The 13,791-nt window shown below is 49.4% G+C and overlaps 1 protein-coding gene across 1 annotated transcript in view; it reads right to left on the bottom strand.

Moving 5' to 3' along the window:
- Window positions 1-9,569: 9,569 nt before the first annotated feature.
- LOC119389212 (uncharacterized) overlaps window positions 9,570-13,791 on the bottom strand; it is a 38,186-nt gene continuing 33,964 nt past the window's right edge. The window contains exon 5 of the mRNA XM_049415488.1: window positions 9,570-10,103. Within this exon, the coding sequence (XP_049271445.1) occupies window positions 9,939-10,103 (165 nt within the window). The 3' untranslated portion in view covers window positions 9,570-9,938. The remainder of the gene's footprint in view (window positions 10,104-13,791) is intronic.

Raw genomic sequence — 13,791 nt, 5'->3', positions numbered from 1 at the left:
TGTAGCCTGAACTAGTTGTGGGAAGGGGTCCTACTACATCAACCACCAAGCGCCTGAATGGTTCGGTTATTACAGGCACCAGTTTCATAGGGGCTTTTCGAGTTTCGTGCGGCTTCCCAATCCTCTGACACGCTTCACATGTTTCAACATGATTCTTAACGTCCCGGAAGCACCCGGGCCAGTAAAATTCCCTTAGTAGCCTATCTTTAGTCTTCTTTACTCCCAAATGGCAGGCCCAGCCTTTGCCGTGGGACAAGTTGAGAATTTGATCTCTATACTTCGAGGGAAGAACTAGCTGGTCATACTGAACCCCTTTCTTATCTTTGTACTGACGGTACAACACCCCTCTACGTCGTTGGAAGCTAACGTTTTTCTTCGCCACCCCCTTCTCGAGTAGTTCACTTAAGCTCCGAAGCGAGGAGTCACTTTCCTGTTCCGCAACTATTTGGTCTCTATCCACTTTTAAGAGATCTAAAAAACCTTCCGAATGCGGCAATACCAAGGCACTTTCTTGTTGCTCTGCAATCATTGTTTCCCGAGACTCTAAGACTTCGTCACCCTCACACTGATCGCGACATTCAACTTGCGCATCACTTGAGCTTTCTTCTCCCTGAATCTCGTTGCGTTTCATCTCAGCGGCGATCTCCCGAGCTTTCGAACGCGTCAGAGCTAGTACTGTATGGTCACTGAAACAGAGGCCCTTGTTTCTCAAAAGCATATCAGACCGATTTGAAAAAAGGTAGGGATAATGCTTCGGTAGGTTCTGTGACACGGCGGCCTCCGTCACGAGCAGTCCGAAGGGTCCCTCAACCTCGACGCGTGCTATCGGCAGGCATACACTGTTTTCCTCGACTACTTGCCGGATCCACGCGCACTCGCCAGTGAAATTTTCAGGTTTTACATAGGAGGGATGTACAATGTCCATAGTTGCGGCAGAGTCGCGCAGTACCTGACACGGCTTTCCGTTGACTGTTAGCTCGTAAAGGTAGGGCTTTAATAGCTCTAAGCTATCATCGCTGCTGTCCGAGAAAGAGAAAACAGCTTTGGGCTTTCGGCAGCCTGTTGAGACGTGACCAGGCTCATTGCACCTGTAACAAACGATTGGCCTTTTAGCTTCAAACGCCCTCTCCTTCTTTTTGTCGTTTTTCAAGCCACTTGCGGCGGTTTCAGTCTCGGCAGCTGCCCCTTTCTGTGGCTCTCCCTTCACGGTTTCGGTGCCCCTATTTTGAAAGGGTTGCTTCCTGTCGTCTCTGCGAAATTGTGACAAAGGCTTACTACGCGCTCTTTCGGACTCACGACGTGCAGTGAACTCATCCGCTAACTCTGCAGCCCGTTCCATGTCCCCATCGCCTATTCTGTCCTGTACCCACAGGCGCATTTCGGGGCCTAGTGAACTGTAGAACTGTTCCAGGCATATCACCTCAACTACCCTGTCGTGGTTTCCAAAAGCGTTCTCCCCCTTCAGCCACTGAACTAAGTCAGCATTGAGTTTGTAGCTGAATTCCTGAAACGACTCATTCGATCTCTTAGCTGCTTCCCGAAAACGGCGGCGGAAGGCGTCGGCGGAAAGACGGTATTTCTTCAACAAGGCGGTTTTTACTTTATCGTAGTCACCGGCATCCTCTTTCTTTAGCCTCGCAATTATTGCGGCCGCTTCGCAAGGGAGAACACTCAGAAGCCTCTGCGGCCAACTGTCACGTAGAAATTCATGGCTTTCACAGAGCCTTTCAAAATTTACTAGAAACAGGCCCATGTCGTCATTGACCTTATAAGGTTCCATGAGATCTTTCATTTTTTCGGCTGCAGGTCTCCCGTTATTCGAGTTATTGGTTGCCTGTGACTCTTGCAAAGCTAAACGCCTTGATTCATTTTTCCTGTCCTCCTCGGCCTCTTTTTGCCTTTTTTCCACAACTTCCCAACACTCCTCAATCTCATCATCCTCCGCACCACATTGCTGAATTGCCCTGATCAGCTGCGGCTTTCTCTCTCCTCTCTCCACCTCGATTCCCAGCTCTTCACACAGTAGCAAGAGGTCTGGTTTCTTTAGCTTCTTTACCAATTCCATGGTCTCCACGAGTTAGGACTTTCTTTCTTGTCGTAATGTTAGGTTGCGAATCAGCGAAGCCTACACATACGTTAAAGTTACTGCCGGTTTAGAATATGAAAGCTAAAATTTGGTGAATAGCTGTGACGTATGGTAGCGGTACAACGAATCCTATACGCACAGAAGATTACACACTGTTTTAGAAAACTTCAAAAGCTAAAACCTGGCAAAACTCAAAGAAAGTCAAGCACTCACCATATCGTTGAGGCCCGAGTCAAGCATGGGACATCCCGTCGCTGCCAACCAGTTGATGTAGTCGGGGGTCTGCCCATAAGACCGGAGCCAGCCAAAGTCCCGGGGAGATGTCGAAGAGAGGAGCCGGTGCGGTTAACAGGAGTGTTTATTTACATTATATATACAGGTTCAAGGTAGCGTGCTACTTCAATGTTTCTGGTAGCATGCCTCGAGCGTCTCTGCGCTCGTGTTTTAAAGTCCACGTCTTCCCAGGATCCCTTGCTGGGGAAACAATGGAACCCAGGATTGTCCAATCAAAATGTGCTCTTCACCTCCGCTTTCGATATGGGAGGGTGAAACACCGCCTTCTTCCCAACCCAGGGAAAGCGGGAGAGGCACGCCCAGTTCGTACCATGGCGAGGGAGAAAACACTGCACAAACACTGCACCAGGCGCATGACACAGCGCAGCGCGAAGATGTTGGGTTCTACGTAGAAATCAATTCCGTAATCCGTTGCAATGAGGAGTCAACGGCGCCACGCAGACCACGACTTGTAGAAACAGCGGTATTAGGCACCACGGAGAACGTGGGAAATGCATCCCCAGACTGTTCTCAGTCGCTTGGCTCATTGTCCGCGGCACTCCGACGAACAGAGACGTACCGAGATAACCACCCTTTTTAAGCCGTTTTGACTGTAAACAGCCTTTCATAGGTCGCCAGTCGGTCGGGCAAGTTCCAAGGGTTCTACGAGGGGAGGCGGCTGCGCCGCAAAATTCCAAGTACGGCTTGCTTTGTTGTCGCTTTTGGGTTCACCTCTGGGAGCGCTGTCCAGCAACCGTCTCACGTCTAAGCGGCGCCATGTCAGGGAGGTCGATCACAACACCTGTTACTCCAATGCACCGACCGGGAAGAAGCTGTCACGGAAGTAGGCTATACTATTACGGTGACCCGAAGGAAATGCCTAGAATTCCCCTGTTTACGAATCACTGCATATAGCGAGACAATAAGTTTAGGAATATAAGCTACACTCATACAAACAAGCTTTACTCTCCTTGAGCACATGAAGCTACGCACTAACATATCGCGCGCATCTGCTTCAGAATCGTGCCGGTGAAAAACTGCAGCGTGTACGTATACCCCTGCAACACGAGAAGACGAAGGCCAATCCTTATGCATTCGCCTAAGAAGACTCGAATGCGAAAGTCGTCACCATCATCATCATCATCGGAGACGTCACGCGATTTCTTGTAGCGCGTGACGTCTCCGTAAATGCCAGCGTCTTTGTCTATGTCTTTTTCTTTCTTTATTCATGCAAATCACGTACATAAGGCATGCATATGTTCAGATCTCTGGGTTTATAAGCTTGGTTTTCTATAATAATTTACTATTAATTTTATACACACACGTTCTCGTTGCCATATATATTTTCTATTGGGTATGCTTGTATATTACTGCTGCTTCGCATATTTGTACTATGGTACGTTGACGAGCACTGTTTGCGGAATTTCTTTGTTTTTAGCGTTTTTATGCCACTTATGTCACCTAATAGTTAAACTGCGTCAGGCAGAATGATCTTTAGCATCAATTCGTTGTTCTGAATGTTTCTGCAGAAATAATACCGTTCAATAAGTGATCCCTGTACGCGAAGCCGCGTCACTTGACGCAGTGTCCCCACCGCCACAAATAGAGTTCTAAAATTGACGCAGCCCTAAACAGGTCTGCACCGCCTCTTCGTCAACAAACAGGTCAACAACGCTTCGTCAACAAACTGGTCCGCGCCGCCTACTAGCGGCCGTGGCACTTCATGAAAGTGGTCGACTCGTTCAAATGTAACTCTGACTGCGTGTATTCGCAACCTGCGCCGCACCACACAAAGCAAGGAAAAAGGGCATTGGGTGGCGAGCTAGTCTCGTCATTTTTCCTTCACGTCACGCTTGGTGAACAAACCAGTGTACTCAGAGTAATCGATTGTTGCGAACGTGACTCGATGGTTTTGCAAAAAACACAGATGTTTCACTCTCTGTAAGTCTTGAAGGCGAGACCCTGTCGTACACTTGGCGACGCTTTTTGAAGCGGGGCCCAGACTTCTTGCAAGACGCACCAAGCCGCAGTGTGCGAGACACGCGTTGAATGACCTCGACGTTCTCATTGGATTGCAATTTTGCTCACCCCTGCCGCTAAAATGCGCTTCTAAAGCGAAAAATAGGATGCGATTCATGCACCCATATGAAGAGCAGCGATGTATATTTTAAAAAATGAGAAGTGGCCGCCACTTTAGCTAACGCCAAGGAGAGAAGGGGCGAAAGCTTTCACGAGTCGTTCATTAAATTGCTGTCTATAGGTCAGCTGCGTTGCCCCCTCTACCCCTGAAGTATTTTGCACCTCACCCGTTGTCGCACCACCTGCAGGATCGTCCCTCGTTTGACGAAGCGACGCCGTCAAGTGATGACGTTGGCATATGACGTCATGTCATGAGGTCACAAGTTTTGACAATCTGTGACCTCGCCGGTCTCGCGAAGTATAGTCGGGTCTCGGCAAATCCCGCAAGGCCTCTTGACTCGTGAGGCATATATGGTTTTCGCCTTACTAAGAATACAACCACGTGCACGAAGATACCACGCTACTCCGAACATACGTATTTAAAATCTTGTCGTTTTAAGGACTAGGAAGGTAATTACTGATGTTGACTAAAAGACAATTGACGCAATTCTTATGACAACACGAAGTGAATGTGATGCTTGCTACTTTCCGCGGGAGTGAGTGAGTGAAGAAACTTTATTTCCCTTTTTAAGAAAGGGGAGGAGCCGGAGGGGAGAGAGGGAGGCCTGTGATCCAGTCCCAGTAAGCGTCCGTCACCACTTCGTGTGGCATAACGTCAGACTACCAGTCGTGGTAGGCCTCCGCTATCTCCTCAGCCCACCTCAGGACTCCGTCCTGGAGGGTGGGATCGGAGCTGCGCAGGGCAGTCTCCCACAGCTCCTCACTACTAATTAATGGTTTGAGAGTGCGGGCGGGAGATTTCATGGGAGATTTCTCTTTTTGTCCTCGGCTCTCTTTCATCGGCGTTCGCGTCCCGTTTGAGACAATGTAGGTGTCAAGCTCATGCTCCCTCGTTATCCATTTCTGATGAAAAGATGTTATATATGAAGAAAACAAGTTTGTGTGAGTTATTCCTTGTGCTCTCCAGCCTCTCTTCCAGATCAAGAAATATCGGCAATCTGGGACGTCACAATATGGCGTCGTTGATGATGTCGCCTTCTCATCATTGTTGACGTCGGGCGACATTTTGCTCAGGTCTCACCAAATATCGCAAAGAGCTCTCGACCCCTGAGACACGTCTCTCACGCACGAGACATGGGGCTGTTTCTGCGACGCACGCCGGCAAAACACATCGCGCCTGCAGGAGCATTTGCCAGAGCTGGGGGACGGAATCAATCGTAACGATTCATTCTGTAAAACAGCACGGAACGATAGAGATAATATAGAAAGACGTCCGTCTCGTTCTTTTCCGCAACGAAGCTCTACCAACAAACTCATCTCCAAACTCGTTCACAGTCATGACGAAGCGCAGCTACTGACGTGCGCATAATCTTTTGCGCCAGTGCATTTATCAGAGTCACACAGACCACTTGAAGTTTGTTGCGCAACACACCCGCACGCGTTTATCGCTCATTTCCTTCCCTTTCATCTTTATATTCCCTCAAGAGAGTGGTAAGCTGGGCTAGGTATTCGTAGTAATAAACAGCGCAAAAAAAAAAAAAACCTTTCCCATTCCCCCAGCCAAGCGGACGTGCTTCTGGTTAACTTCCCTGCCTCCCTGTTTTCTTATTTTATTTATTAGATTAAGGTTGAAGCGAAGCATAAAGAAAGGAAGCGCATAGGGGCGCGTTTTCCTCTGGCGTTCAAAACTGTTACACGTTCCATTCATTGATATTTGCTGTACATTGCATAACATTGTCCACTTATGCCACTGACAAATTATTTGACTGTGCAGTAAGCAGAGACCGGAAAGTGCATTGCCGTCTACTGCAACACCATCGGGTAATTGGCAACGCAAGTTGTGTGGAGGAGGCGGCGTCGATGACAGCGCACACTGACAAGCGCCCATTGCAATGAATGGCAAATGTATCGAACCTATGCAGAGCGTAAAGACGCAGGGCTAATCTCTCGGACCCTGACGGTTTGTGTGCTCGTAGATAAGGAGACCCCACGCCGCGAGGTGCTTATCTCTGGGACGTAATTGAACGAGACCCCCTCTGACCCAGTTCGGCAACTCTGCATCCACAGGAGGCGTCGCGACGCCACCGCTTCTGCCGGGTGACATAGTGGGACGACACATTCGAGGTAAACGACCTCTGCCGTCGCACTTCTTTCCGGTTTCGTCCGAACGGAACCGGAACGCCGTTTCTCGACGAGCTTTCACTTCATGCCGTATGGTGTCGGCTCAAATCTGCGAACACGCAGCCCATTAAGAAGAGCCCGCAGTGCGCACGACATTTTTGCCGAGCAACGGCGTGCGCTATTTACTGCCGTTTACGTCCGGAACCCCGGGCACGAACACGTTGGCGAGAACTACACAAATAAGTGCACGAACGGACAGCACTAGTCCGGTTTTTTGAGATGAAACACATTCTGCTATCAGACCTTATTGGTGCACTTATTCACCACCCGCTCTCCAGAACGCGCGAACATTATTATTATTGGCCAAAGCTCGGTGGTGAGTTAGATCCAGAGATGACTTTCTGAAGAGCATGACGTGTTTAAATCGTGCAGTAACTCAGACACACCGGCTTAGTGAAAGCAAGGCTCAATAGGCGCCGGCTAAGACTAGCTTCTGCAGCACTGCAAATAACTTGGGGTGCCGTAACGTAAGACCATTTCGTTCTGTTTCTGTTCCAATCTGCCTAAAGTGACGTTACACTTATGACACAGCCGACGAAAAAAATGGGCGGTTTCTTTAATGCGGGAGCATCACTTGGGCTCATAGTGCGGCCCTGCTGTCATCAGAAAGCCGTGGCAGAGAAAGTGGCACAAAAATTACGTCATCTTCGAGGCTGTGCACCGGGTTGCTCGGAAACCGTACGTTTTAAAACGTAACGTTCGGAAAGCGAACGTCGGCTACATTGAGGCACTGTTCTGGCCGATGCTGCATACTCACGCCTCCCGGAAGCGATGACAGGAAGCTAAAGGAGATGTCCTGTACACCAAATAAGAGGGTGAAGAAGGTGCAAGGCACGACGAAGAATTGATACGACACCATCTACGCGGCTCTAAAGAACACTATTTTCGAGCTCAGCAACACACTGAGCGACAAGAGATGTTCATGCATTTAGACACCATAAAAATTGCTTACCCCATACTTGTTCTGTCTCACAGTCTCATAATGACACGTATATATAAACTGCTTACGCCGATTTAGGTAGAACAAAATAGAATAAATTGTTTACCATTTTGCGTCCTTCTATTTTTGCCCCTTGTCACCATTCCCTATTGGTCAGAAATTGTCGGCGTCAGAATGCCGTGAAAGTCGCACGTAAACGTTACGTGTACGCACTAAACAGCGCATTAGTCTGCTGAAGAAAAATGTTTCACGCAATGGCCGGAGAATGTCCCCTTCCTAAAGGATTGGAAGATGGCTGCCCGCCAGTCATTCTGGCGCTGATCACTCGTAGCTGCCGGGAAGAATAGATTTTTTTTTTGCGCATAATAAATATTTTGCTTGGTATATTACTCTGTCATCAGTTTCAGCGCGCATGAATCTATCTGCCAATTATTGTTTGGTGAAAATGCTTTTTATTCAACGCTCGGTTGCAGGCGACCATTGCCAAGATCACCACAAGACGGGGAAGAAGCGGACCAATCGGAGTGTCAACTTTGATTCGCCGGTGTTCCTCTTTGTGAGCTCGGCGCAAATAAAACCTCCGCCCCCTGTGCGCTCTCTTCGACTCGTGCCAGTCGGAGACATAACGAAATCGTGTCAAAGCAGAAACGCTGTTCGTTTGCAACAACCGCTGTGAAGTCAGATTATGGATACTTAAGGTGTGCAGATGCGAGAACATTACCTGTCATTAGAAAGTATCGCAAGTTAGCGATCTTGCATACTGAGCGGTTGCAGCAAACGTTAGACTTTAGTAGGACGTCCTTGCGAGCTAGTTGGTGCATACTCTTGAGTGTGTTTGACACTGCGCCCGTGGTGTCTTGCCCGTTCCTCCCGCCTGTCCTCGTTTCTTTCGCGCCGGGTAAGCTTCGACATTAGACGCACGGAAACAAAGAAACGCTGCTGCGGTGTCGTCGTGTTTATTTCTTTCGGTGCGTCTGATGCTTGCTGCAACCACTCAGCATGCATTACTCAATTGTCGCAGAGTTTAGTGTTGCGGCGAAGTGTTGCTCAGCTCGTAGATGTATCGATTGTTCAGATTCTTGTGCCTAGCACCTCCATGTGGCAAGACCGCCACACTAGAGCATATCCTCAGCACGTGGCAAGCCATGGCTGTCCAGCGGGCCGCGAGGTGGCCGGCAGGTGCCGGCCCCTCCTACGTGGGACTACTGAGCCGGGCGCGCGACCCCGTTGCGTTCCACAGGACCTAATAAAGTTGTTTTCAATTCAGTTGCACTTCCTTTCCCTTTCCCAAGTACAAGGTATCTCGCTAATCTCCCTGTCTTTCGTTACGTGGTTTTAGGGTGGGGGGGGGGGGCGGACTTATGAGACGTGCCATAACAGGGTACTGCGAGTTAGCTTAGATATGCCACCACCGCCCACAGACCCGACAGATTTTGGCCAATTGTGGAGCGCTAAAGGCGAGCTTAATATAGGAAGGACGGGAACAGCTTTACCTTATAGCAACCTTCATATAAGAAAGAATACGTCAGTGTTCTTATTTGCACGCATTCTTTTATGATGACTCATTATCAAGTACAGCTCAGCTTTCTGTCATTTACACCTTGTTTGCCAAGGGCTAATAATATGCGAAAAAGCTTTCCGCCTCGCTATATTTGGAATTATTTACAGCTATCAGCATTGAAGGCAAGAAGTCAGGTGTGACGAGAATGCGTTGCTTCCCTCATTTACCGTCGAGGGCGGAGTCTTGTTTGAGTGAAATCGACGCGTGATGGCGAAACAAGGACACGCCGAGAAGCTGCATCGCAGGCAGGGTTTCTGATTTAGATGCCTTAGCGGACGTGCTTAAAGCGAGAAAATGCCAACTATTCAGCTTTGGCGTGCCTTCAATTTTTTCAAGGCTGTTTTCGTTCCACCAAAACTGGCTGCATTGCGCTGCAGATGCCGTATTTAAGATCTATCTCTCTCTGACATTCTCTCGAGACGCAACCCTCTTCGATGTGCCACGTCGAGGTTGTCCTCAAGTTTTTCTTTTTTACGTTTATTCTGTTAACACACTCGACGATGAGACGGGAACCCACGGGTATCTCCTCCCGTTTCTCTGAAAAGACCGAGAAGAAAGGAAAGGCAACAAGCCTTACTGCCTTTCTAGCCCGCGCTCGTAGTGATGATAAAAATATTCGCTTAATAATTAGCTTCCCGGTCGAGAAAGGAGCAAGCAACCGCGTGACGCAGTCATATCCACTCGCTCGTTACACTGAGAACGATCAGTGTTGCGTCTCAATCTTCAAAATGTCGAAAATGCGAGTGGGTCATAACAAGTTATTGGGTCAGAAAAGGCAAATGTGCTTGCAGCTTTCTGCACTCGAAGTCCCGGCACACGTCCGAGCGAGCCTTCATGCTGCAGTTGAGGATCATGTCCTGCGGTGGGTACGCCTGCTCGATCAGATTCTTCAAGTGGTCCGCGTTGAACTGCATCGTTGCGTCCTGCGTTAGAAGCAACACGGCGTTTTCATTGCGATATTAGACAATGCTTGTCGGCGCACTTATTTGCGTTCACGCAGAACATAGTGAACATTAACGACACTATCGCTTAAACGGTAGTTCAAACGTTTGTATTATTGTTATCTATGTGTTTATGTGCATGCCCTTATGTGCTTTCTCGTGTCCGTGTGTCGTTTCGCGCAACATCAAAGCTGTTCTATATATCTTGCAATCGGCGTCCAGATATGAACACATCAGTATCGATATGGTTCTCGAATCCTGACGCCAAATCCCCTTCAGAAATGATCCATAATCGAGATATCGGAAATACGTTTTTTCAAATGGCAGCTTTAGGTGACATTTGACATAGCGCTAGCGCTGGCCAAAAGGCGGGAAAGATGGCGTCGGCGGCGGGAGCTGGCGACGGAAATGACGTGGTGCGGCGTCTTGGCGCTGTTGCGGGGGTGGGCAGCGATGGAGGACAGCAGCAGCGTAGGTCATGGCTTCAGGCTGAGGCTGCGCTGTCTTAGGAACCCCAAGTGAATGCTGAATTTCTTCCCGTACGATTTCCGCAATAGAGTCCACTTCAGGCTGTGGTGAGCGTAACAGCTTGCACATATGTGCAGTTCCTCCCGCACGATCGCTCGGATAGTTTCGCGCAGGTCGTTGGAGCCGAGGGCATGAACAGCTGAGCTGTCGTGAATCGATCGGCGATTGTACTGGCGGGTGCGCATTTCCAGCGTCTTCTCAATCGTCGTTGCTTCTGAGACTAATTCTTGAACTGTCGAGGGTGGATTCCGCATCAGTCCAGCGAAGGGGCTCTTGCTTTGCTCCTCGCATGAGGAAATGGACTTTCTTCTCCTCTGGCATGTCAGGGTCGACGTAGAGGAACAGTCGGGTCATTTCTTCCGCGAAGATAGTTACGTTTTCGTTCGGGAGTTGCAGCCGTGTCTCCAGCAAGGCTGCGGCCCTTTCCTTTCGGACGACGCTCGTGAACGTCTCCAAGAAAGCGCTTCGAAAGAGGTGCCAGGTTGCAAGTGCGGACTCCCGATTCTCGTACCAGGTCCTTGCTGCGTCTTCCAAGTAAAAGTACACGTGGCGCAGCTTTTCCTCGGAGTTCCAGTTAAATGTTGAGACCCCTTCGAACGTCTCGAGCCAGGTTTCGGAGTCTTCACATGGCGATCCACGGAAGGTCGGCGGATCCCTGGGCGGCTGCATCACGATCGCTGCAGGGGACACTGCGGCCGTCATCGTGCCTGTTGTCTTGGTCGCCGTGGCTTCTGGTCTGTGCGGTAGGAGTCCGTATTGTGGGGGTAGTCCTTTCAGTCTGCGGCTGGCTCGACTGTCCATGATGGTGTCGGCGTCTTATTCGCGAATTGGGCTGGGTTCACAGCTTGACGGGGGCGTCCGGAACAAGAACGAGCGGCACCTCCACCAGATGTCACGTGGTCTTGACTTTGAATAAGGCAGCAGTCGGCGTGTTCAAGACGAAACTCTTTACTCGGGCTAACTAGTGCCGAGGAATGAAAAGCTAATGTACAAGCAATACACGCTGTACAGTGATAACGGCGAACAGAGCGTCGGCCGTCGGTAATCTGCTCATCTGTGAAATGCGTCGGCTTTTTTTTAAGCATGTCTTGTCGAACTTTCCAGTATTATCTCTGGTGCCCGAGTTAGTTCCAGAATAAACTGTATTGTTCGCATGCAGCGCAAAGTCTCATCGGAAGGTTCTAAAATAATCTGGAAGTTCGCAATAATCTGAAGGTTCGCAGACATTCGGGCGCGGTTTGCGCAAGGCAGTAGTTGTACGTGTAACGGACCGGTTACATAAAAATACAAATAGAAGTGCACGTAGCAATATGAATGAAGGAATGGTGTGGTCCGCTAGATGTTAGTGACGTGGGCTAAGCTCCGTGTGCCGCGCTAGTCTGCCGGCGCGTGTAAGATCGCTGAAGCCACGCTTCGTGTTCATCTGGCTGAACTCTCAGACACCAGGTGCCAAAAAAAAAAAAAAAAAAAAAACCGGGTCGTTGGACGTCGCTTACGTTTTCGCCTCCGGTGACCCGATAATGCGCAACCGTTGAGAAGTTTGCTCACAGATCACCTGCTAGCGTACATACTGTAATTCTCGTGGTAGTCAAGAGGCGTGAAGTGACGGCCGCGAGCGTGTGGTTCTATCGGATACCGATAGCACGATGCTCAGTGCACCGATGCGCTGCAGCCACATCGATCGCCAGTTGCCGTCAGCCACGCGATGTCGCCGCTTGCCATGTCGCCAATCACTACAGCGCACAACGCAGCGACGGTGAATCATGGTTTCAGAGAAAGCAAACCTCGAGATCAGCCTTGGTTGTGCTACTTGTGTAAACTTATGGCATCTTCGACAAATCGCACTGGTGCGCACCGGTGCGATTTGTCGAAGATGGCATTAGTGCGCGTTGTAATAGAATGAGAACACTGACTGTCCATCGGAAATTCCTCAGTGCAGTGGTAAATGGTGATTATTTCCCTTTACGGTTTATCAAACACGACAAATTGCAAAGTGCTTCCATTAATTGGGAACAGCATTTGTCCACAAGAAAGTTGTAGTTGTTACCCGTGACGTCACGGTAGCAGCCAATCCGATCGTTCGCCAGAATGACGTTGCTCACACTTAACAATTCAAAATCACAGGATTCCTTATGCATTTGCCTAAGACAACTCCAAAGCGAAAGCCATTGTCTTCTTCTTCTCAGTAGATGTATTTATCCTCCCCCGTACCCCTCCGCAAGCCTTATGCACCTTGTGGGAGCTACGCGCGTTGGCTACAAGGCCGGCTATCTGGAGATATCTGGAGATATCTGGAGAAGTGCGCAGTGGCGATGCGCATGGCCCACTTGTACGCCTCATAAACGACAGCCTGCGCGCTGCCCGGCTGTCCTGGATGCTGGAACGCGTGCCTACGTGACTGCTGCTGGTCGTCTGCCCGGCACTCTGCTGTCTTGCCGTCATATGTTCCCGTGTTGGTCACGGCTGACGCTGTCGCGGCCCTTCGGCGCGAGTGAATGGCTCGTCGCTGTTGAATAAATTGCCGTTAATTCCTTTGTTTGTAAGGCCTCCGTCTGCATTGCCTTGGTTACGGGTGGGACGCTGCAAGCCCAATACTTACGTGGTTTCGCACTGCCTCCGTGATCGGCCCAACTTTGACCAAGCGACGATCTCATGTGTGACGTCATCACGTGACGTGATGGAACCATAAGTGAACTTGAACGTAAATTTTTTTCTTTATAACGGACGGTCTTAACGACCATGTTGCAAACGTGACACCAATGAAAGACATTGTTTGAGGTTCTGTTTGGTTTTATTTGGTCTGAGTGGTGTTTGACATCGTGGTAGAGCACGCAGTCATCTGCAAATAACCTAATTTTTACTTGGCATTGGTTAGTTATGTCGTAAAGTGGAATAGCCCTACAGACAGCGCACACAACCCGAGAAAGCATGCGCAAACAAATCGGCAAAATGTGCGTGGACTATCCGAAACAAGAGCGCTTCCAAAGCATAATGACCCGGGATATAATGGCTAGCATGCCTCTAAAAATTATTAACGCTGATTCAAGCGTGTCTAGTTCCCTTTTCCCGTATTGCGGGCCGTCGAAAGTGGTGAGCGCGTTTAAAATTAAGGGGCATTCAGCGGTTACCTTCTATTCTCCAT

The sequence above is a fragment of the Rhipicephalus sanguineus genome, chromosome 4 (genome assembly GCF_013339695.2).
Source record: "Rhipicephalus sanguineus isolate Rsan-2018 chromosome 4, BIME_Rsan_1.4, whole genome shotgun sequence".
In the NCBI taxonomy this organism is placed as follows: domain Eukaryota; kingdom Metazoa; phylum Arthropoda; class Arachnida; order Ixodida; family Ixodidae; genus Rhipicephalus; species Rhipicephalus sanguineus.
The sequence above is the reverse complement of the archived record's forward strand: the minus strand, read 5'-3'. Positions and strand labels throughout refer to the sequence as shown.